This window comes from Entelurus aequoreus, linkage group LG06, assembly GCF_033978785.1.
Source record: "Entelurus aequoreus isolate RoL-2023_Sb linkage group LG06, RoL_Eaeq_v1.1, whole genome shotgun sequence".
Taxonomy (NCBI): Eukaryota; Metazoa; Chordata; class Actinopteri; order Syngnathiformes; family Syngnathidae; genus Entelurus; species Entelurus aequoreus.
Genome location: NC_084736.1, coordinates 35,981,543 through 36,006,999, shown reverse-complemented (window position 1 = coordinate 36,006,999; position 25,457 = coordinate 35,981,543). Strand labels below are relative to the sequence as shown.

The 25,457-nt window shown below is 42.9% G+C and overlaps 1 protein-coding gene across 5 annotated transcripts in view; it reads left to right on the top strand.

Annotated features, from left to right (window-relative positions):
- LOC133652188 (STAM-binding protein-like A) overlaps positions 1-25,043 on the top strand; it is a 38,360-nt gene extending 13,317 nt beyond the window's left edge. The window contains exons 5-11 of one of the 5 annotated variants that reach the window (XM_062050659.1): positions 1,682-2,066; positions 16,074-16,198; positions 16,760-16,897; positions 18,989-19,009; positions 19,084-19,196; positions 19,273-19,372; positions 24,677-25,043. In XM_062050659.1, coding sequence (XP_061906643.1) covers positions 1,682-2,066; positions 16,074-16,198; positions 16,760-16,897; positions 18,989-19,009; positions 19,084-19,196; positions 19,273-19,372; positions 24,677-24,733 — 939 coding nt within the window. In that variant the 3' untranslated portion in view covers positions 24,734-25,043. Of the gene's footprint in view, positions 1-1,681; positions 2,067-16,073; positions 16,199-16,759; positions 16,898-17,449; positions 17,474-18,537; positions 18,562-18,988; positions 19,022-19,083; positions 19,197-19,272; positions 19,373-24,676 lie in introns of all 5 variants that reach the window. The other 4 variants (XM_062050656.1, XM_062050658.1, XM_062050657.1 and 1 more) reach the window with 4 other exon arrangements.
- Positions 25,044-25,457: the final 414 nt, after the last annotated feature.

Here is a 25,457-nt window from a genome sequence, read left to right as displayed (position 1 = left end):
ACACACCTGTGAGGTGGGAAGGACTAAAGAAGAAATGCTCACTAACACAGATTAAACACACCTGTGAGGTGGGAGGGACTAAAGAAGAAAGGCTCACTAACACAGTTTAAACACACCTGTGAGGTGGGAGGGACTACAGAAGAAATGCTTCCTAACACAGATTTAGACACACCTGTGAGGTGGGAGGGACTAAAGGAGAAATGCTCACTAACACAGATTTAGACACACCTGTGAGGTGGGAGGGGCTAAAGAACTCGTAAACACAGATTAGACACACCTGTGAGGTGGGAGTGACTAAAGAATAAAGGCTTACTAAAACAGATTTAGACACACCTGTGAGGTGGGAGGGACTAAAGAACTCGTAAACACAGATTAGACAGCCCTTTGAGACACTTGTGATTTAGGGCTATATAAATAAACATTGATTGATTGATTGATTGATTAGACCCACTTGTGAGGTGGGAGGGACTAAAGAAGAAATGCTCACTAACACTGTTTAGACACACATGTGAGGTGGGAGGGACTAAAGAAGAAATATTCACTAACAGATTTAGACCCACCTGTGAGGTGGGAGGGACTAAAGAAGAAATGCCCACTAACAGATTTAGACACACTTGTGAGGTGGGAGGGACTAAAGAATTTGTTAACACAGATTAGACCCACCTGTGAGGTGGGGGGGGATTAAAGAAGAAATGCTCACTAACACAGATTAGACCCACCTGTGAGGTGGGAGGGACTACAGAAGAAATGCTTACTAACACAGTTTTAGACACACCTGTGAGGTGGGAGGGACTAAAGAATAAAGGCTCACTAAAACAGATTTAGACACACCTGTGAGGTGGGAGGGACTAAAGAAGAAATGCTCACTAACACTGATTAGACACACCTGTGAGGTGGGAGGGACTAAAGAAGAAATGCCCACTAACAGATTTAGACACACCTGTGAGGTGGGAGGGACTAAAGAACTCGTTAACACAGATTAGACCCACCTGTGAGGTGGGAGGGACTAAAGAAGAAATGCTCACTAACACAGGTAAGACCCACCTGTGAGGTGAGAGGGACTAAAGAAGAAATGCTCACTAACACAGGCTAGACACACCTGTGACGTGGGAGGGACTAAAGAAGAAATACTCACTAACACAGATTAGACACACCTGTGAGATGGGAGGGACTAAAGAAGAAATGCCCACTAACAGATTTCGACACACCTGTGAGGTAGGAGGGACTAAAAAAGAAATGCTCACTAACACAGATTAGACACACCTGTGAGGTGGGAGGGACTAAAGAAGAAATGCTCACTAACACAGATTAGACACCTGTGAGGTGGGAGGGACTACAGAAGAAATGCTTACTAACACAGATTTAGACACACCTGTGAGGTGGGAGGGACTATAGAAGAAATGCTCACTAACACAGGTTAGACACACCTGTGAGGTGGGAGTGACTAAAGAACTCGTTAACACAGATTAGACCCACCTGTGAGGTGGGAGGGACTAAAGAATAAATGCTTACTAACACAGATTAGACACACCTGTGAGGTGGGAGGGACTAAAGAAGAAATGCTCACAGACATTAATATTTAAGAGGAACAGGTCTTTTATGTCAAAGTTTGACATCAACTCATGAAGGTCAAGTGTTTGAGTTGCGTGCGACAGCTGACCTTTGACCTGTGACCTTGCAGAAGGCGGAGGAGGAGGCGCAGGCGTTAGAGCAGTCCCGGCAGCGAGCGCTGAATGAGGAGCGTGAGCGTGTGGCCGTGATGACGCGGCGCCAGCAGGAACAAGAACAGTTCAGTGCCTTCGAGGAGATGATCCGCCGCCAGGAGCTGGAGAGGGAGCGCCAACGCGTGCTGCTGGAGTTTGCCACGCCCTCCGCCCCAGCCCCCGACACGCCGCTTATTCCTGGCATCCAGGGGCCCCCCGCCCTCTCGCCCAACGACCCCCTCGGTCCCAGGGACATGTCCGGCGGCATCAACCACCAAGACAATCGCACCTCCGCAGTCGTGTCCCCGCCCACCTTTGACCGCACCCTCAAGCCCGGCTCATTGGTCAGCCCAGGAAACAACAGTGAGTTTATGCCATTGAATTCTTGTCTGGGAAGGTCCCCACAATGTGATTATTTTGTTCTGGCTATTGTCTGGGAAGGTCCCCACAATGTGATTATTTTTTTCTGGTTCTTGTCTGGGAAGGTCCCCACAATTTGTTCTGGTTCTTGTCTGGGAAGGTCCCCACAATGTGATTATTTTGTTCTGGCTATTGTCTGGGAAGGTCCCCACAATGTGATTATTTTTTTCTGGTTCTTGTCTGGGAATGTCCCCACAATTTGTTCTGGTTCTTGTCTGGGAAGGTCCCCACAATGTGATTATTTTGTTCTGGTTCTTGTCTGAATAGGTACCCACAATGTGATTATTTTGTTCTGCTTCTTGTCTGAATAGGTCCCCACAATGTGATTATTTTGTTCTGGTCCTTGTCTGGGAAGGTCCCCACAATGTGATTATTTTGTTCGTATTCTTGTCTGGGAAGGTCCCCACAATTGTATTATTTGGTTCACATTCTTGTCTGGGAAGGTCCCCACAATGTGATTATTTTGTTGTGGTTGTTGTCTGGGAAGGTCCCCACAATGTCATTATTTTGTTCTGGTTCTTGTCTGGGAACGTCCCCACAATGTGATTATTTGGTTCGTATCCTTGTCTGGGAAGGTCCCCACAATGTGATTATTTTGTTCTGGCTCATGTCTGGGAAGGTCCCCACAGTGTGATTATTTTGTTCTGGTTGTTGTCTGGGAAGGTCCCCACAATATAATTATTTTCTTCAGATTTTTGTCTGGGAAGGTCCCCAGAATGTGATTATTTGGTTCGTATTGTTGTCTGAGAAGGTCCCCACAATGTGGTTATTTGGTTCTGATTCTTGTCTGGGAAGGTCCCCAGAATGTGATTATTTGGTTCATATTCTTGTCTGAGAAGTAGGGCTGGGCGATATGGCCTTTTTTAAATATCGCAATATTTTAAGGCCATATCGCGATACACGATATATATCTCGATATTTTGCCTTAGCCTTGAATGAACACATGATGCATATAAACACAGCAGTATGATGATTCTATATGTCTACATTAAAACATTCTTCTTCATACTGCATTATTAATCAATCAATCAATCAATCAATGTTTATTTTTATAGCCCTAAATCACAAGTGTCTCAAAGGGCTGCACAAGCCACAACGACATCCTCGGTACAGAGCCCACATAAGGGCAAGGAAAAACTCACCCCAGTGGGACGTCGATGTGAATGACTATGAGAAACCTTGGAGAAGACCGCATATCCAATCCAATCCAATCCAATCCACTTTATTTATAAAGCACATTTACACAACAAGAATGTTTCCAAAGTGCTGCACAGCCATGTTAAAAACAATATTAAAAACAATATTATGCTACACCAATGACTGAATAAAAACAAAGAATAAATTAATAGAAAACCAAAACAAAAAAAATATAAAAAATAAATATGATTAAAAACGATTTTAAAGGGTAAAACCAATTAAATCAGTAAAATAGACATCAAAATTTATTTAAAAAAAAACACAGAGGACAACAGAGGACAGAAGACCACATAACTCACGTAGTGTTAAAAGCCAAAGAATAAAAGTGGGTTTTAAGACGAGACTTAAAACACTCCACTGTGGAAGCAGTTTGAACATGGAGGGGCAGAGTGTTCCAGAGCTTAGGGCCGACCACAGAGAAGGCCCTGTCTCCCCTGGTTTTAAGTCTCGTCCTGGGCACCACGAGCTGGAGCTGGCTCTCGGACCTCAGAGCGCGCGCGGTAGTGTAAATTTGGATGAGGTCCGAGATATACTGAGGTGCCAGTCCATGTAAAGCTTTAAAAACAAACAGCAAGGTTTTAAAATCAATTCTAAAATGAACAGGGAGCCATTGCAAACTCCGAAGAATTGGGGTTATATGCTCGCGTTTCCTGGCCCCTGTTAAAAGTCGTGCTGCCGCGTTCTGAACTAACTGCAACCTGGAGAGAGCTTTTTGGCTAATGCCAGCATAAAGTGCATTGCAGTAGTCCAGGCGACTTGAAATAAAAGCATGCACGACTTGTTCAAAAAGGTTTAAAGATAAAAATGGCTTTACCTTTACTAAAAGACGAAGATTATAAAAACACGATTTTAAAACGCCATTGACTTCTTTGTCAAATTTAAAATCGCTGTCTATAGTGACGCCAAGGCTGGTGACTTTGGGACGCACATAATTTTGCAATGGTCCCAAGTCAGTTAGGGCCGGACCAAAAACTGAAATTTCCGTTTTTCCCTCATTCATTACTAAAACATTCTGGGCTAACCAAGCCTTGACATCGCATAGACAGTTGAGAAGGGGTGTCAGGGGGCCGTGGCCTTTTGAAATTGGCATATAAATTTGGCAGTCATCTGCATAAAAGTGATAAGACACTCCATGTTTCTTAAAAATCTCTCCAAGAGGGAGAATGTATAAGGAAAACAGGATGGGGCCTAGAATAGATCCCTGGGGGACACCACAGTAAAGCGTAGCAGAAGAAGAGGTGGCGTCCCCCAGCCTGACAGAGAAGGACCTCTCTGACAGGTAGGATCTGAACCACTCTAATGCAGTCCCCCTGACACCCACACAGTCTCTCAGGCGGTCTAAAATAATTGTGTGGTCGACTGTGTCAAAGGCAGCTGTAAGATCTAAAAGCACTAAAATGGCAGAGCTACCAGAATCAGACATTAAAAGCAAGTCATTAAAAACCTTTAAAAGTGCAGATTCAGTACTGTGCAAAGCTTTGTATCCAGACTGAAATGGATCTAAAGTGCTATTTTCATCTAAAAAAGGCTACAGTTGCGCTAAAACACATTCCTCCAGAATTTTTGACACAAAAGGTAATTTGGAAATGGGCCGATAATTTGACAAACTTGTAGGATCTAGACCTGTTTTTTTAATCAAAGGCTCAACAACAGCTCTTTTACAAAAAGAGGGCACACTGGCAGAAATCAAGCTGCTGTTGATGATGTCCCTAACAGACAAGTCAATAGTGTCCCAGATTTCTTCAAAAAAGCGAGGGGGGACTGGGTCTGTGGGACAGGACGAGGGTTTTAGTTTGTCGACTATTCCTGTAAGCATATGTGGGTAACCCCCCCCAGGGGAGACCGAAAGCAATAGATGTCGAGTGGGTCTGACATAGTATTTTGAAAGTCCAGTCCATAGTGGATCTAACATATTAGTGAAAGTCCAGTCCATAGTGGGGCCAGCAGGAAACCATCCCGAGCGGAGACGGGTCAGCAGCGCAGAGATGTCCCCAACCGATGCACAGGCGAGCGGTCCACCCCGGGTCCCGACTCTGGACAGCCAGCACTTCATCCATGGCCACCGGACCTGTATGTCTCCCCCTCCACAAGGCAGAGGGGGGCCGAGGAGAAAAGAAAAGAAACGCCAGATCAACTGGTATAAACAGGGGGTCTATTTAAAGGCTAGAGTATACAAATTAGTTTTAAGATGGGACTTGAATGCTTCTACTGAGGTAGCATCACTAACTGTTACCGGGAGGGCATTCCATAGTACTGGAGCCCGAATAGAAAACGCTCTATAGCCCACAGACGTTTTTTGGGCTCTCGGAATCACTAATAAGCCGGAGTTCTTTGAACGCAGATTTCTTGCCGGGACATATGGTACAATATAATCGGCAAGATAGGCTGGAGCTAGACCGTGTAGTATTTTATACATAAGTAGTAAAACCTTAAAGTCACATCTTAAGTGCACAGGAAGCCAGTGCAGGTGAGCCAGTATAGGCGTAATATGATCAAACTTTCTTGTTCTTGTCAAAAGTCTAGCAGCCGCATTTTGTACCAACTGTAATCTTTTAATGCTAGACATAGGGAGACCCGAAAATAATATGTTACAGTAATCGAGACGAGACGTAACGAACGCATGAATAATGATCTCAGCGTCGCTAGTGGACAAAATGGAACAAATTTTAGCGATATTACGAAGATGAAAGAAGGCCGTTTTAGTAACACTCTTGATGTGTGACTCAAACGAGAGAGTTGGGTCGAAGATAATACCCAGATTCTTTACCGAGTCGCCTTGTGTAATTGTTTGGTTATCAAATGTTAAGGTGGTATTATTAAATAAATGTCGGTGTCTAGCAGGACCGATAATCAGCATTTCCATTTTCTTGGCGTAGAGTTGCAAAAAGTTAGCGGACCTCCATTGTTTAATTTCATTAAGACACGCCTCCAGCTGACTACAATCCAGCGTGTTGGTCATCTTTAGGGGCATGTAGAGTTGGGTGTCATCAGCATAACAGTGAAAGCTAACACCGTATTTGCGTATGATGTCGCCTAGCGGCAGCATGTAAATACTAAAGAGTGCAGGGCCGAGAACCGAACCCTGGGGAACTCCGCACGTTACCTTAACATAGTCCGATGTCACATTGTTATGGGAGACGCACTGCATCCTGTCAGTAAGATAAGAGTTAAACCAAGACATGGCTAATTCTGACCAGTGACGTGCGGTGAGGTTCATGACTGGTGAGGCACGGACTTCATCACAGTCAGATTTACAAACATATGAACCCTAAAGAGTATCTTATTCACCATTTGATTAGCAGCAGTTAACGGGTTATGTTTAAAAGCTCATACCAGCATTCTTCCCTGCTTGGCACTCAGCATCAAGGGTTGGAATTGGGGGTTAAATCACCAAAAATGATTCCCAGGCACGGCGCCGCTGCTGCCCACTGCTCCCCTCACCTCCCAGGGGGTGAACAAGGGGATGGGTCAAATGCAGAGGACAAATTTCACCACACCTAGTGTGTGTGTGACAATCATTGGTACTTTAACTTAACTTTAACTTTACACATAGAAACTGTAGCACACAAAAAAGCACATTTAATAAAAAAAAACGTTATTATGGTCTTACCTTTACTTATAGGTGCGGGAACAGTGGTGTTCGTGTTGGAGGAGTTGTAAATGAATGAAATATGAAATCCGTGCTGCAGTCTGCAGGTGTACCTAATGTTGTGTCCCTGAGGTCGTTCGCAGCTCCTCCGGCGCGAGCATTGTTGTTTTTGCACTTTTTGGCTTCTTGTTAAGTGACTTTTTTTGGGGGTGGATTTGGTCTTGCATGTGGAGGGTTTGGGTGTGGGCTTTGGTTGGTGTGGCGCTCCCGTCGGGCGGTGCATTCTGCGGCGGACGTGCTTGGCACCAGGAGGCGGGGTTATGAGGCGAGCCTCTCACAGTGCGTCTTCGCAGCAGTTTTATGATCGCTCAGCACAAGAAATACTTTACACACATACAGTTGTTGACAAAATACACTGGACATTATATACCTCAGCTAGCTAAACTATGGAAATGTATAATATAATTCATATAGCAATACGGTCTCACTGCACAGCAGGCCAGCAGTTAGCCGAATCATTGCGCACAATCCATGTTGAGGCACAACTGAGTGACGTGCCTCAACTGGCTGCTGATCACCGCACCGTCTCTTCTCAGTATTTGACCGGCAAATGTGAAAATAAAAATAATCTAAAACTGGTGAAGTTAAATGGAAAATAACTTTAGTATAATCACTGGATACATATAACAATTTAATTAATTTTTTTTTCTTTTTACATTTTTTTTCTTTCCATGATGACAGGTTAGGCCGTGCCTCCCCTGCCTCCAGAGACGGCACGTCACTGAGTCTGACATACCAATACGTGTTTTGATACGCTCTAATAAAATATTATGATCGACGGTATCGAAAGCAGCGCTAAGATCAAGAAGCAGCAACATGGATGACGCATCAGAATCCATCGTTAGCAATAGATCATTAGTCATTTTTGCGAGGGCTGTCTCCATAGAGTGATTTGCCCTGAAACCGGATTGAAAAGGTTCACAGAAATTGTTAGACACTAAGTGTTCATTTAGCTGCTGTGCAACAATTTTTTCGAGGATTTTCGAAATAAAGGGAAGGTGGGTAGTTTACCATGAGGTCAGGATCGAGGTTAGGTCTTTTGAGCAGAGGATGAATAACCGCTTTTTTGAATGCTAAGGGAACAGTGCCAGAGGAAAGTGATAAGTTTATAATATTTAGCACTGATGGACCTAATAATACAAAAAGCTCCTTGATAAGTTTCCCAGGAAGTCGGTCAAGTAAACATGTTGTTTGTTTTATCCCACTTACACGCCGTAATAATTCCTCTAATGTTATTTCATCAAAAAGAGAGACTATTTTAGAGGGCAGTATCCGTTGTATATACAGTCGTATCTGTGTTAATAGAACCCAGTTGTAGCTGGGATGCGTTATCTTTAATCTCCTTTCTAATGAGTTAAATTTTCTTATTAAAGAAATTCATAAAGTCATCTGCCGAGTGGGTGGAGCTACTGGAAGAAGTCCCTTGTCGGGTTAGCGACGCTATTGTACTAATTAAAAATTTAGGATCGTTTTTGTTGAGGCGGATGAGATTTGAGTAATATTTAACTTTAGCTAAGGTAAGCATGCGTTTATAAGTTATTAAACTATCACTCCATGCTTGATGGAAAACCTCAAGTTTAGTCGCGCGCCATTTGCGTTCCAGCTTTCTACATGATAATTTACGAGCTCTAGTTTCTTCTGTTAACCATGGGGTACACCTTTTAGGGGCCCTTTTTTGCTTTAGCGGTGCTATACTATCAATGGTTTCGCGCAGGGCGTCGTCAAAGTTGTTAGTGAGGTTATCAATAGAGCCGACATAATTTGGGAATGGTGCCATTACCGAAGGCAGTAGGTCAGCAAGAGTCATCGTTGTGGCAGCATTAATGTTGCGGCTGCTATAGCAGTTATTATTATTATTAGCTTGTTGACAATGAGTCAGAACTTCGAATTGTATAAGGTAATGATCGGACATTACTTTAGTATACGGGAGTATCATAACTTTGGAGGTGGTGACACCCCTGACAAGCACTAGATCTATCGTATTACCGTTGCGATGCGTGGGTACATTTATTATTTGTGTAAGACCACAGCTATCAATTATAGTCTGGAGCGCCACGCACTGAGTGTTCGATGGGGTATTCATATGGATATTAAAGTCCCCCATTATGATTATATTGTCGGCGTGCGTCACTAGATCAGCAACAAACTCTGAAAATTCACTGAAAAAGTCCGAATAGGGCCCTGGGGGGCGGTAGATAACAGCCAGGTCGAGAGGCAGCGGTGTGACAGACCTCATAGTAAGCACCTCAAACGATTTATATTTATTATTTAGGTTACGGGTAAGGTTAAAGTTTTCATTGTATATTAGTGTGACCCCCCCGCTCCTTTTAAGGGGACGGGCAATATGTGCATTCGTATAGTTAGGAGGAGGGGCCTCATTTAGCGCAAAAAAATCGTCTGGTTTGAGCCAGGTTTCGCTAAGACCAATGACGTTAAGATTGTTGTCTCTAATGACCTCATTAACTAATAACGTTTTGGGAGACAACGATCTTATGTTTAAAAGCTTACATTATAGGTATTGGGCTGTTTTGACGAGTTTTTGTTGAAATTATCCGTAGTAGCAATATTAATAATATTGCGTTTATTATGCGTAGTGCACTTTAAATAGTTTCGACCATATCTAGGAATTAATATGACGGGAATTTTCAGATTGTTTGCTTGGTGCTGCGATAAACTGAACGCACAATAGTATGCCACCTCAGTAGAATGCATGTCTACCTCTGACACAGTCACAACAGAAAAAACATGTGAGTTGTGTATTATTCTACGAGAATTGCTATGTGTGCAGGGATTATCCAGCCTGGCGCTGGCTAGTTCTGTCTTAACTGACTCCTCACCCGGACTAGCAGACTCTGTAATTGCCTGTGACCGGGCTTGCTCTAGTATAGGTAGTCAAGTGTGACTCAAACAGTAGTCTATGTTCCTAGTCAGGATGATGGCGCCTTCCTGATTAGGGTCTCTCATCAGCAAGCCTGGTTTGCCCCAGAAAAAGGGCCAATTATCAATAAACGTTAGTCCCTGTTGTCTACAGAGGCTAGCCAGCCACTTGTTAAGCGAGACTAATCTGCTATAACTCTCATCATTGCCTCTCGCAGGCAGGGGGCCAGAGATAATTACTCGATGCATGGGCATCTTTCTAGCGAGATCACAAGTCCTGGCTATGTTTCTCTTTGTAATCTCTGACTGTCTCATTCTAGTGTCATTGGAGCCAACGTGTACAACTATATTCGCATAACTAGTGGTGCAATTAGCCTGTCGTACGTGTTTACTAGGCTTGTTGCGAGTTAGCTCCCTAAGATTGGCTTCAATGTCAGGTGCTCTGGCCCCGGGAATACACTTAATTGTGGCTGGTTTGCTAAGCTTTATGTTTCGGGTGATGGAGTCCCCTATGACTAAGGTGTGGTGCCCGGTAGACTGGGGTGTAGGGCTAGCTAAAGGGCTAAATCTATTATGCGTCTCAACCGGTACACCGTAGCTTATAGGTCGCTTAGGATTGCTATAAACTGGGCTAGTTAGCCCGCTACAGCTAACGCTAGCAGATGTGTCCGCAACATCTAAAGTTACAAGATTACTCTGCTCTAACTGGCGGACACGGACCTCTAGCAGAGCCAACTTATCCATGAGTAAGGTGCACGACGCACAGGAAGCCATACTTACGGTATTTTCTGTCACCGAGTGAAGTTCCTACTGTCTTCCGGGAAGTGGTCACGGTGTGCGGGAGTAGATGCCTTCTGACCGACGACCGGCGCCGCCTTTCTCCGCGATGATTTCGTTAGCTTAGCAGCTAGCTAGCTGAGGAAGGGGTGGTGAGACAGAGATCGGGTGATTTGCAAGTTAATTAGGACTACTAAATATGTTTGGGAAGTAGTAAAGAAAGCTGCAAAACAATTAAAAGCACACAGATAGAACGATACTTAGCTTTTTCGCAACAGCGAGCAGTCAGCGAGCAGTCACTCATTCTTCTTCATACTGCATTAATATATGCTACTTTAAAACTTTCTTGCAGAGAACGAAATCACAACTACAAAAATGACAATATTTTTCATACGGTGTTGATCTGGCAATGTTTGCCTCTGCATTTTGATGGTGTGGGCGTGTGGCACCGAATGGAGATGTTGACATGCGGAGTAAGCGCTCTTCATTCTCTAGCAGGTGACTTTTCAAATGATGCTACATATTAGCAGTAATGCTACTTTTTGTAACAACGCTTTTGCCCCACACTTGACAAATTACGGTTGTCTGTTCGACATATTCCCACTTGAAGCCAAACCACCGCCAGATGATGGACCCCCTGCTGTTTTTTGGGGGAATGAATTATTCCTTCATTTGTTACCAGATTCGCACCTTCTCTCTCTCGTATTACCACTCGCACGGCTGCGCTAGCATCACGGCTAACGTTACCCATGCTGCTACCTCTTTGCTGCGCGAGGGCGAAGACCTATGTGACGTATGTCGTGACAGTATGTGACGTATGTAAGAAGGTGCGCTTGTCTGTCTGTGAGAAGGAGACACAGGAAGCGAGGAGAGCCTGTAGTGTAATGCCAGCAGCTAAAAGCAACAGCGTGAGAACGTATACTGGAATATCACGATATAGTCATTTTTTATATCGCACAGAGACAAACCCGCGATATATCGCGTATATCGATATATCGCCCAGCCCTACTGAGAAGGTCCCGACAACGTGATTATTTGGTTTGTATTCTTGTCTGGGAAAGTCCCCACAGTATGATTATTTTGTTCCGATTCTTATCTGGGAATGTCCCCACAATGTGATTATTTGGTTCGTATTCTTGTCTTGGAAGGTCCCCACAATGTGATTATTTGGTTCGTATTTTTGTCTGGGAAGGTCCCTACAATGTGATTATTTAGTTTGGATTCTTGTCTGGATAGGTCCCCACAATGTGATTATTTTTGTTCTAGTTCTTGTCTGGGAAGGTCCCTACAATGTGATTATTTTGTTCTGGTTCTTTTCTGCGAAGGTCCCGACAATGTGATTATTTGGTTCTGATTCTTGTCTGGGAAGGTCCCCATAATGTGATTTTTTTCGTCTGATTCTTGTCTGGGAAGGTCCCCACAATGTGATTATTTTTGTTCTGGTTCTTGTCTGGAAAGGTCCCTAAAATATGATTATTTTGTTCTGATTCTTGTCTTGGAAGGTCCCCACAATGTGATTATTTGGTTCGTATTCTTGTCTGGGAAGGTCCCCATAATGTGATTATTTTGTTCTGGTTGTTGTTAGGGAAGGTCCCCACAATGTGATTATTTTGTCCTAGTTCTTATCTGGGAACGTCCTCACAATGTGATTATTTGGTTCATATTCTTGTCTGGGAAGGTCCCCATAATGTGATTATTTTGTTCTGGTTGTTGTTAGGGAAGGTCCCCACAATGTGATTATTTTGTCCTAGTTCTTATCTGGGAACGTCCTCACAATGTGATTATTTGGTTCATATTCTTGTCTGGGAAGGTCCCCACAATGTGATTATTTGGTTCGTATTCTTGTCTGGGAAGGTCCCCACAATGTGATTATTTGGTTCTGATTCTCGTCTGGGAAGGTCTCCACAATGTAAGTATTTGGTTCGTATTCTTGTCTAGGAAGATCCCACAATGTGGTTATTTGGTTCGTATTTTTGTTGGGGAAGGTCCCCATAATGTGATTATTTTGTTCTGGTTGTTGTTAGGGAAGGTCCCCACAATGTGATTATTTTGTTCTTGATCTTGTCTGGGAAGGTCCCCACAATGTGATTATTTGGTTCCGATTCTTGTCTGGGAAGGTCCCCACAATGTGATTATTTGGTTCTGCTTCTTGTCTGGGAAGGTCCCACAATGTGATTATTTTTGTTCTGTTTCTTGTCTGGGAAGGTCCCCACAATCAGAATCAGAATACCTTTATTGTCATTGTATGGAAACAACGGTAATTGTACAGCAATCCAGCTCAGTGCTTTTAAAACAACCTACATAAAATAGTCTTAAGACAACAAACAATAATAAAAAAATGTAAATGTAAAAACAGAATAAAATGTCAAAAACATATTGCACAGCAGATCTCTATCAGAGGTAAGCAAGTTAATCAAGTGGTGAGTGTTCAGGTAAGTGCAGAGTTTAGGGCAATAACAGCTCTAGGATAAAAACTGTTTTTCAGTCTATTTGCCCTTGCTTTGATGCTCTTATAGCGCCTCCCTGAGGGCAAGAGTTCAAGCCACTGGTGACCTGGGTGGGATGAGTCCCTGAAGATGCTGTTTGATCTCCTGCTGCAGTGTCTCTTATAGAGCTCCTCTAGAGATGTAAGAGGACATGCAGTGATGTAATTTCTTTCTCTCTGCCAGCGTGCAGCTAGAAAACCACACAGAGATACCGTAGGTCAGTATTGAGTCAACGGAGCAGCGATAGAAGGACAGGAGCAGGTTATCAGCCAGATCTATTTTCCTCAGCCTTCTCAGAAAATAGTCTTTGCTGACCTTTTTTCTGGAGTGCAGTGGTGTAGCTTTTTCAGGTCATGTTGCTTGAGATGTTCACACCCAGGAACTTGCACTCTGAGACCCTTTCTACCTCCTCTCCCATGATGTAGATGGGCTGAATGGGATCAGTGATTTTTTTCCTGAAATCAACAATCAGCTCCTTGGTCTTTGTGGGGTTGAGAATGAGGTTGTTTTATTGGCTTAGTGGTCTGACAGTGCCTTCACCTCTTCTCTTTAGGCAGTCTCGTCCCATTCTGTGATGAGCCCCACCACTGTAGTATCATCCGCAAATTTGATGATGGAATTGCTCGGATGGATGGGAATACAGTCATAGGTGTAAAGACTGAAAAGCAAGAGGCTCAAAACACAGCCCTGTGGGTCACCGGTGCTGACGCTGACGATTGAGGAATGATGGTGTCCGACCTTCACTCTCTGAGGGCGGTCCGTTAGAAAGTCCTTGATCCAGTAATAGATCTGTTGAGACAGGCCTCACTCCAGCAGCTTGGGAATCAGTCTGCTGGACAGAATGGTGTTAAAGGCACTACTGAAGTCAATGAAGAGCAGCCTGACATAGCTCCTTGGCTTTTCCAGATGTGTAAGTGTGGAATGAAGAACTGTTGCTATGGCATCCTCTGTAGATCGGTTTGCTCTAGGGTCGAGTGCAGGTGGTATGATAGCGGTCATATGGCTTCGGACCAGTTTCTCCAAACACTTCATGATGGTTGGTGTAAGAGGTACTGAGCGGTAGTCATTTTGGCTGCTGGCGTTTACCTTCTTTGGCAGGGGGATTATTGTGGAGGACTTTAGGCAAGGTGGAATCACGCCCTGCGATAGGGATTGGGTGAATATCTTAGTAAAGACATTTGCCAGTTGGTCCGCACAGTCCTTCAGAACCCTTCCTGTCACGCGATCTGGTCCCGCCGCTTTCCTTGGGTTTACAGCTCGCAGTGTGCGCCTGTCCTCTGCACCTGCACCGTGAGGATGTCGCTGCCGTGCGCTGGTGTCTGTGGTGAGGCCTCCGGTGTCTCCACCTCAAAACGAGCGAAGAAGTGGTTTAACTCCTCGGCTGATGAGGCGTCCCCACCGGCTGCGACGCGGTTGCTGGTTTTGTAGTTGGTGATGTGTTGGACCCCTTGCCACATCTGCCTTGTGTTATTGCTGCTGAAGTGACCCTCAGTCTTCTGCTTGTATGTTGCTTTAGCCCTCCTAATGCCTTTGTCCAAACAGATTCTTGACGCTTTGTAGAGTGCCTCATCTCCATTTCTGAAAGCACTATTTCTCTCCTTCAACAGGATTTTGACCTCTCTGGTCATCCAGGGTTTCTGGTTAGGGTACACCCGGATACACCTGTCCACTGTGACTGTGTCTACACAGTGTTTGATGTAGCCTAAAACAGATGAGGAGTACATTTCCAGGTCCTGGTGTGCAAAGATGTCCCAGTTGGTGCTTTCAAAGCAGTCTTGCAACTGCTCTGTAGCTCCATCTGGCCACATTTGAACAGTCCTGGTTGTGGGGGGAGCTTTTTTCCTGAGGGGGGTGTATGCTGGTGACATGGGATCTGAAAAGGCAAGGTGAGGTAGTTGTATAGCCCTATAGCCCTGCTTTATGTTAGAGTAGACTTTATCCAGGGTGTTTACACCTCTGGTGGCACATTTTACGTGCTGATGGAATTTGGGCAGTACTACTTTAAGCTCAGCATGGTTGAAATCCCCTGCGATCACATGTACTCCCTCACAATGTTATTATTTTGTTCTGGTTCTTGTCTGGGAAGGTCCCCACATTGTGATTATTTTGTTCTGGTTCTTGTCTGGGAAGGTCCCCACATTGTGATTATGTTGTTCTGGTTCTTGTCTGGGAAGGTCCCCACAATGTGATTATTTTGTTCTGGTTCTTGTCTGGGAAGGTCCCCACATTGTGATTATTTTGTTCTGGTTCTTGTCTGGGAAGGTCCCCACAATGTAATTACTTGGTTCCGGTACATGTCTGGGAAGGTCCCTACAATGTAATTATTTTGTTCTGATTCTTGTCTGGAAAGGTCCCCACAATGTGATTATTTGGTTTGGATTCTTGTCTGGAAAGGTCCCCACAATGTGATTATTTTTGTTCTGATTCCTTATCTTGGAAGGTCCCCACAATGTAATTACTTGGTTCCGGTACATGTCTGGGAAGGTCCCTACAATGTAATTATTTTGTTCTGATTCTTGTCTGGAAAGGTCCCCACAATGTGATTATTTGGTTTGGATTCTTGTCTGGAAAGGTCCCCACAATGTGATTATTTTTGTTCTGATTCCTTATCTTGGAAGGTCCCCACAATGTCTTACTATGTTGTGATTCCTGGTCTGGGCAGGTCCCCACAATGTCCTATTATGTTGTGATTCCTGGTCTGGACAGGTCCCCACAATGTGATTATTTTGTTCTGGTTCTTGTCTGGGAACGCCCCTACAATGTGATTATTGTGTTCTGATTTTTGTCTGGGAAGGTCCCTACAATGTGATTACTTGGTTCTGGTTCTTGTCTGGGAAGGTCCCCAGAATTTGATTATTTTTGTTCTGATTCCTTATCTTGGAAGGACCCCACAATGTCCTGTTATGTTGTGATTCCTGGTCTGGGCAGGTCCCCACAATGTCCTTGCCTTGTGTGTGTCTGCAGATGTGACGGTGGATGCTCTTCGGCAGCTGGCGGTGCCTTCGGAGCTGTGTAGGCACTTCCTGCGCCTGGCGGAGGCCAACACCAGCCGGGCCGTGGAGACGTGCGGCATCCTGTGTGGAAAACTGGTAGGACTGCTGGCAAGCCATCCTACACATACAGGAAGCACATACAGGAAGTACTCACAGCGCGTCACTTTTGTTACTGCCTTATTCCTACATGGAATACATTTGTTTGTGTCCTCAAAATTCTGCACACAATACCTCGTAATGACAATGCAAAAAGTTTGTTTTTAAAAAACATCCAATGTATTAAAAATAAAATCATGTACAGTACATAAGTATGGAGAGCCTCTGATCAATACTTAGTCATTCCACCTTTGGCTGCAATTTCAGCCTCAAGTCTTTTTGAATACGATGCTTGGCACACCTATCTTTGGGCACTTCCTCTCCTTCCTCTCAAGCTCTATTAGGTTGCATTCATCTTTCCCTCTATCCTGACTAGGATAGAGGGAAAATTCCTGCCCCCCAGCATGATGCTGCCACCAGCATGTATTCATAGGGGCAGTATCGTTCATACAAGGCTGATACTGACACACATCATTGAGAATGTTCCTAAACTTGTCCACTTCAACAAGATACACTAGTAGTCAATACAGGAAGTCATGTGATAATCTTCTTCTCTTCCAGACCAGGAACATGTTCACCGTGACACACGTCATCGTTCCCAAGCAGTGTGGAGGACCCGATTATTGTGACACCGAGAACGAGGAGGAGCTCTTCCTCATCCAGGACCAGTATGACCTCATCACGCTGGGATGGATCCATGTGAGTGTTGACGTCTGACTCACCCTGTCACCATCCTTTGAACAACATACACATATGGATCCATGTGAGTGTTGACGTCTGATTCACCCTGTTACCATCCTTACAACAACATACACATATGGATCCATGTGAGTGTTAACGTCTGATTCACCCTGTTACCATCCTTACAACAACATACACACATGGATCCATGTGAGTGTTAACGTCTGATTCACCCTGTCACCATCATTTCAACAACATAAACTTATGAATCCATGTGAGTGTTGACGTCTGATTCACCCTGTCACCATCATTTCAACAACATAAACTTATGGATCCATGTGAGTGTTGATGTCTGATTCACCCTGTCACCATCCTTGGAACAACATACACATATGGATCCATGTGAGTGTTGACGTCTGATTCACCCTGTCACCATCATTTCAACAACATAAACTTATGGATCCATGTGAGTGTTGATGTCTGATTCACCCTGTCACCATCCTTTCAACAACATAAACATATGGATCCATGTGAGTGTTGACGTCTGATTCATCCTGTCACCATCCTTAGAACAACATACACATATGGATCCATGTGAGTGTTGACGTCTGATTTACCCTGTCACCATCCTTTCAACAACATACACATATGGATCCATGTAAGTGTTGACGTCTGATTCACCCTGTCACCATCCTTACAACAACATACACATATGGATCCATGTGAGTGTTGACGTCTGATTCACCCTGTCACCATCCTTTCAACAACATACACATATGGATCCATGTGAGTGTTGCTGTATGATTCACCCTGTCACCATCCTTTCAACAACATAAACATATGGATCCATGTGAGTGTTGACGTCTGATTCACCCTGTCACCATCCTTTCAACAACATAAACATATGGATCCATGTGAGTGTTGACGTATGATTCACCCTGTCACCATCTTTTCAACAACATACACATATGGATCCATGTGAGTGTTGACGTCTGATTCACCCTGTCACCATCCTTTCAACAACATAATCATATGGATCCATGTGAGTGTTGATGTCTGATTCACCCTGTCACCATCCTTTCAACAACATAAACATATGGATCCATGTGAGTGTTGACATATGATTCACCCTGTCATCATCTTTTCAACAACATACACATATGGATCCATGTGAGTGTTGACGTATGATTCACCCTGTCACCATCCTTTCAACAACATAATCATATGGATCCATGTGAGTGTTGATGTCTGATTCACCCTGTCACCATCCTTTCAACAACATAAACATATGGATCCATGTGAGTGTTGACATATGATTCACCCTGTCATCATCTTTTCAACAACATACACATATGGATCCATGTGAGTGTTGACGTATGATTCACCCTGTCACCATCCTTTCAACAACATAATCATATGGATCCATGTGAGTGTTGACGTCTGATTCACCCTGTCACCATCATTTCAACAACATAAACTTATGGATCCATGTGAGTGTTGATGTCTGATTCACCCTGTCACCATCCTTAGAACAACATACACATGTGGATCCATGTGAGTGTTGACGTCTGATTCACCCTGTCACCATCATTTCAACAACATAAACTTATGGATCCATGTGAGTGTTGATGTCTGATTCACCCTGTCACCATCCTTAGAACAACATACACATTTGGATCCATGTGAGTGTTGACGTCTGATTCACCCTGTCACCATCATTTCAACAACATAAACTTATGGATGCATGTGAGTGTTGCTGTATGATTCACCCTGTCACCATCCTTTCAACAACATAAACATATGGATCCATGTGAGTGTTGACGTATGATTCACCCTGTCACCATCCTTTCAACAACATAATCATATGGATCCATGTGAGTGTTGATGTCTGATTCACCCTGTCACCATCCTTTCAACAACATAAACATATGGATCCATGTGAGTGTTGACATATGATTCACCCTGTCATCATCTTTTCAACAACATACACATATGGATCCATGTGAGTGTTGACGTATGATTCACCCTGTCACCATCCTTTCAACAACATAATCATATGGATCCATGTGAGTGTTGACGTCTGATTCACCCTGTCACCATCCTTTCAAGGACATACACATATGGATCCATGTGAGTGTTGAGGTATGATTCACCCTGTCACCATCCTTTCAACAACATAAACTAATGTGAACTGATCTCTGCAGACACACCCCACACAGACGGCCTTCCTGTCCAGTGTAGACCTGCACACTCACTGCTCCTACCAGATGATGCTGCCTGAAGCCATCGCCATTGTGTGTTCGCCCAAGTTCAATGAGTGAGTGAGTGAGTGAGGTAGGGCGGCGGCCAGACAAAACCTTAGCTCTCCCCTAAAAGCAGGTGTGCTCTGGCAGGATCGGCTACTTCAAACTGACGGAGCGAGGAACCAACGAGATCTCCTCCTGCAAGCAGAAGGGCTTCCACCCTCACAGTAAAGATCCACCTCTGTTCACGGTGAGAACTGCAAGTATATATATATATATAATGTAGTAACAGACACCTTCATAACAATATGTAATATGTACAATATACACACTGCAAGTATATATATAATGTAGTAACAGACACCTTCATAACAATATGTAATATGTACAATACACACACTGCAAGTTTATATATAATGTAGTAACAGACACCTTCATAACAATATGTAATACGTACAATATACACACTGCAAGTATATATATAATGTAGTAACAGACACCTTCATAACAATATGTAATATGTACAATATACACATTGCAAGTATATTAATTATGTAGTAACAGACACCTTCATAACAATATGTAATATATTTTATATACACACTGCAAGTATATATATAATGTAGTAACAGACAATTTCATAATATGTAATATATACAATATACACATTGCAGGTATATATATAATGTAGTAACAGAGGCCTTCCTAACAATATGTAATATGTACAATATACACACTGCAAGTATATACGTCATGTAGTAACAGACACTTTCATAACAATATGTAATATATTTTATGTACACACTGCGAGTAGATATATAATGTAGTAACAGACACTTTCATAACAATATGTAATATATACAATATACACACTGCAAGTATATATATTTTTATATATATATATATATATATATATATATATATATATATATATATATATATATATATATATATATATATATATATATATATATATATATATATATATATATTATATATATATATATATCAGTAACATACACCATAACAACATGTAATATGTACAATATACACACTGCAAGTATATATATAAATATTGTAGGAACATACACCTTCTAAACAATATGTAAAATGTACAATATACACACTGCAAGTATATATACAATGTAGTAACCGACACCTTCACAACAATATGTAATATGTACAGTATACACACTGCAAGTATATAATGTAGTAACAGACACCTTCATAACAATATGTAATATGTTTTATATACACACTGCAATTATATATATAATGTAGTAACAGACACCTTCATAACAATATGTAATATGTACAATATACACACTGCAAGTTTTATATAATGTAGTAACAGACACCTTCATAACAATATGTAATATGTTTTATATACACACTGCAATTATATATATATAATGTAGTAGCAGACACCTTCATAACAACATGTAATATGTACAATATACACACTGCAAGTATATATATAAATATTATAGGAACATACACCTTCCAAACAATATGTAATATGTACAATATACACACTGCAAGTATATAATGTAGTAACAGACACCTTCATAACAATATGTAATACTTTTTATATACACACTGCAATTATATATATATAATGTAGTAACAGACACCTTCATAACAATATGTAATATGTACAATATACACACTGGAAGTATATATATAATGTAGTAACATACACCTTCAAAACAATATGTAATATGTACAATATACACACTGCAAGTATATATATCATGTGGTAACAGACACCTTCATAACAACATGTAATATGTACAATATACACACTGCAAGTATATATATATATATATATATATATATATATATATATATATATATATATATATATATATATATATATATATATGTATATGTATATATATATGTGTGTAGTAACAGACACCTTCATAACAATATGTAATATGTACAATATATACACTGCAAGTATATATATAATGCAGTAACATAAACCTTCATAACAATATGTAATATGTACAATATACACACTGCAAGTACAAACCCCGTTTACATATGAGTTGGAAAATTGTGTTAGATGTAAATATAAACGGAATACAATGATTTGCAAATACTTTTCAACCCATTTTCAATTGAATGCACTACAAAGACAAGATATTTGATGTTCAAACTCATAAACTTAATTTTTTTTTGCAAATAATAATTAACTTAGAATTTCATGGCTGCAACACGTGCCAAAGTAGTTGGGAAAGGGCATGTTCACCACTGTGTTACATGGCCTTTCCTTTTAACAACACTCAGTAAACGTTTGGGAACTGAGGAGACACATTTTTTAAGCTTCTCAGGTGGAATTCTTTCCCATTCTTGCTTGATGTACAGCTTAAGTTGTTCAACAGTCCGGGGGTCTCCGTTGTGGTATTTTAGGCTTCATAATGCGCCACACATTTTCAATGGGAGACAGGTCTGGACTACAGGCAGGTCAGTCTAGTACCCGCACTCTTTTACTATGAAGCCACCTTGATGAAACACGTGGCTTGGCATTGTCTTGCTGAAATAAGCAGGGGCGTCCATGGCAACATATGTTGCTCCAAAGCCTGTATGTACCTTTCAGCATTAATGGCGCCTTCACAGATATGGAAGTTACCCATGTCTTGGGCACTAATACACCCCCATACCATCACAGATGCTGGCTTTTCAACTTTGCGCCTATAACAATCCGGATGGTTCTTTTCCTCTTTGGTCCGGAGGACACGACATCCACCGTTTCCAAAAACAATTTGAAATGTGGCCTCGTCAGACCACAGAACACTTTTCCACTTTGTATCAGTCCATCTTAGATGAGCTCAGGCCCAGCGAAGCCGACGGCGTTTCTGGGTGTTGTTGATAAACGGTTTTCGCCTTGCATAGGAGAGTTTTAACTTGCACTTACAGATGTAGCGACCAACTGTAGTTACTGACAGTGGGTTTCTGAAGTGTTCCTAAGCCCGTGTGGTGATATCCTTTACACACTGATGTTGCTTGTTGATGCAGTACAGCCTGAGGGATCGAAGGTAACAGGCTTAGCTGCTTACGTGCAGTGATTTCTCCAGATTCTCTGAACACTTTGATGATATTACGGACCGTAGATGGTGAAATCCCTAAATTCCTTTCAATAGCTGGCTGAGAAAGGTTTTTCTTAAACTGTTCAACAATTTGCTCACGCATTTGTTGACAAAGTGGTGACCCTCGCCCCATCCTTGTTTGTGAATGACTGAGCATTTCATGGAATTTACTTTTATACCCAATCATGGCACCCACCTGTTCCCAATTTGCCTGTTCACCTGTGGGATGTTCCAAATCAGAATCAGAATCAGAATAGTTTTATTGCCATTGTTTGAGAACGGGTTCTCAAACTAGGAATTTTTCTTGGTGCAAACGTGCGACATAAAACACATGTAACACATATTTGGTATAAAAAGAGCTGTGACTGAGCTATCAGATAGACTTAGAAGGGATTCAAGGAATTCAAGGAGCTGCTGTTAGGAGTTATTGTTCATTTGCCTGATGGCAGAGGGGAAAAAACTGTTCAGGTGGCGGGAGGTGTGGGTCTGGATGGAGCGTAGTTTCCTGCCTGAGGGGAGAGGGGAGAATAGTGTGTGTCCAGGGTGAGAAGAGTCAGCTGTGATCCGACCCACACGCCTCCTGGTCCTGGAGGACAACAAGTCCTGGAGGGATGGGAGCTTGCAGCCAATCACCTTCTCAGCAGCACGTACGATGCGCTGCAGTCTATTCTTATCCTGGACTGTGGCGCCGGGGAACCACACTGTGATGGAGGAGGTCAGGATGGACTCTATGATGGCTGAGTAAAACTGCACCAGCATCTCGGTCGGCACCTTAAGTTTCCTTAGCTGCCGCAGGAAGTACATCCTCTGCTGGGCCTTCTTGATGAGGGAGCTGATGGTCAGCTCCCACTTGAGGTCCTGGGTGATGGTGGTGCCCAAGAAACGGAAGTAGTCCACAATGGGGACGGGAGTGGGAGAGTCAATCAGGTTGAGGGGGGATGGTGGGGCTGTGACTTTCCTGAAGTCCATGATCATCTCCACTGTTTTCTGGGCGTTCAGCTCCAGGTTGTTGAGGCTGCACCAGGACGTCAGCCGGTCCACCTCTCTCCTGTAGGCGAACTCATCGCCATTCGAGATGAGCCCGATGAGGGTGGTGTCATCCGCAAACTTGAGCAGTTTTACGGATTGGTGACTGGAGGTGCAGCGGTTTGTATACAGGGAGAAGAGCCAGGGGGAGAGTACACAGCCCTGAGGAGTACCAGTGTTTGTGGTTCGACTGTCCGAAACAATCTTCCCCAGCCGTACGTGCTGTCTTCGGTCTGTCAGGAAGTCATTAATCCAACTGCAGAGGGAGTCGGGCACGCTGAGCTGGTAGAGCTTGTCTCGTAGCAGTCCAGGGAGGATGGTGTTGAAGGCAGAGCTGAAGTCCACAAACAGGATCCTAGCGTAGGTTCCTGGGGAGTCCAGATGCTCCAGGATGAAGTGGAGGGCCAGGTTCACTGCATCATCCACAGACCTGTTGGCTCTGTAGGCAAACTGCAGTGGGTCCAGGAGGGGGGTGGGGATGTCCTTGAGGTGGGGCAGGACCAAGCGCTCAAAGGACTTCATGACCACAGACGTCAGCGCGACCGGCCTGTAGTCATTTAGTCCTGTGATCCGTGCTTTCTTGGGGACAGGGACAATGGTAGAGGTCTTAAAGCAGGACGGCACGCGGCATAGCTCCAGAGAGGTGTTAAAAATGTCAGTGAAGACAGGAGCCAGCTGGTCCGCACAGTGTCTGAGAGTGGAGGGGGAGACACCATCCGGCCCGGGGGCCTTCTGCGTATTCAGCTTCAAGAACAGCCGGCGTACATCCTCTTCTTTAATGGAGAGGGTCTTTACAGTCTTATGATAATAAGTGTTTGATGAGCATTCCTCAACTTTATCAGTATTTATTGCCACCTTTCCCAACTTCTTTGTCACGTGTTGCTGGCATCAAATTCTAAAGTTAATGATTATTTGCAAAAAAAAATGTTTATCAGTTTGAACATCAAATATGTTGTCTTTGTAGCATATTCAACTGAATATGGGTTGAAAATGATTTGCAAATCATTGTATTCCGTTTATATTTACATCTAACACAATTTCCCAACTCATATGGAAACGGGTTTTGTATATACGTGTATATCATGTAATTTATATATATATAAGTATTGATAAGTGTGTTGTGTAGAAGTCTTGATGAGTGTGTTGTGTAGAAGTATTGATGAGTGAGTTGTGTAGAGGTATTGATGAGTGTGTTGTGTAGAAGTATTGATGAGTGTGTTGCCTAGAAGTATTGATGAGTGAGTTGTGTAGCGGTATTGATGAGTGTGTTATGTACAGGTATTGATGAGTGTGTTGTGTAGAGGATGAGTGTTGTGTAGAAGTATTGATGAGTGTGTTGTGTAGAAGTATTGATGAGTGTGTTGTGTAGAGGTATTGATGAGTGTGTTGTGTAGAAGTATTGATGAGTGTGTTTTGTTGTGTTGTGTTGTTAGCATGCAGCACACATGTACATCAGTGAGGACAAGGTGACTATGCTGGACCTGAGGTGACTTGGATCTTTCTTCATGGTTGGAAGGACTTACCAGGACCTTGTCATCAAACACCTTGACAACTCAGGAATGTCTCTCTCTCTCCATCCATGGTGTTGTTTTTGTTGCCTCTCTCTCTCTCTCTCGCTCTCTCTCTCTCTCTCTCTCTCTTTCTTTCTCTCTCCATGGCATTGTTTTGTTGCTTCTCTCTCTCTCTCTCCATGGTCTGGTTGTGTTGCTTTTCTCTCTCTCTCTCCGTGATCTGGTTTTGTTGCTTCTCTCTCTCTCTCTCTCTCTCTCTCTCTCTCTCTCTCTCTCTCTCTCTCTCTCTCTCTCTCTCTCTCTCTCTCTCCATGGTCTGGTTTTGTTGCTTCTCTCTCTCTCTCAATGGTCTTGTTTTGCTGCTTCTCTCTCTCTCTCAATGGTCTTGTTTTGCTGCTTCTCTCCATGGTCTGGTCTACTTCTCCTCCAACACTCAGCAGCACAAATAAAGACTTTGTCAAGGACTGCTTGTCACAGTTGGAGTCATGAAAATACACACTTAAAACTTTTTAAATCCCAATATTACTTCTACAAAGTACTTCATATATATTAGGCTAGTCATGTATTTAATGGACTGTAAAAGTATACAAAGTATTAAACTAAGTATTTCATGTATAATATGAAATGAATGGTCTGTAAAAGTATAAATAACACTGAAAGTATTTCATGTATGATATCAAAATAACTACTTCTGCCACATCAT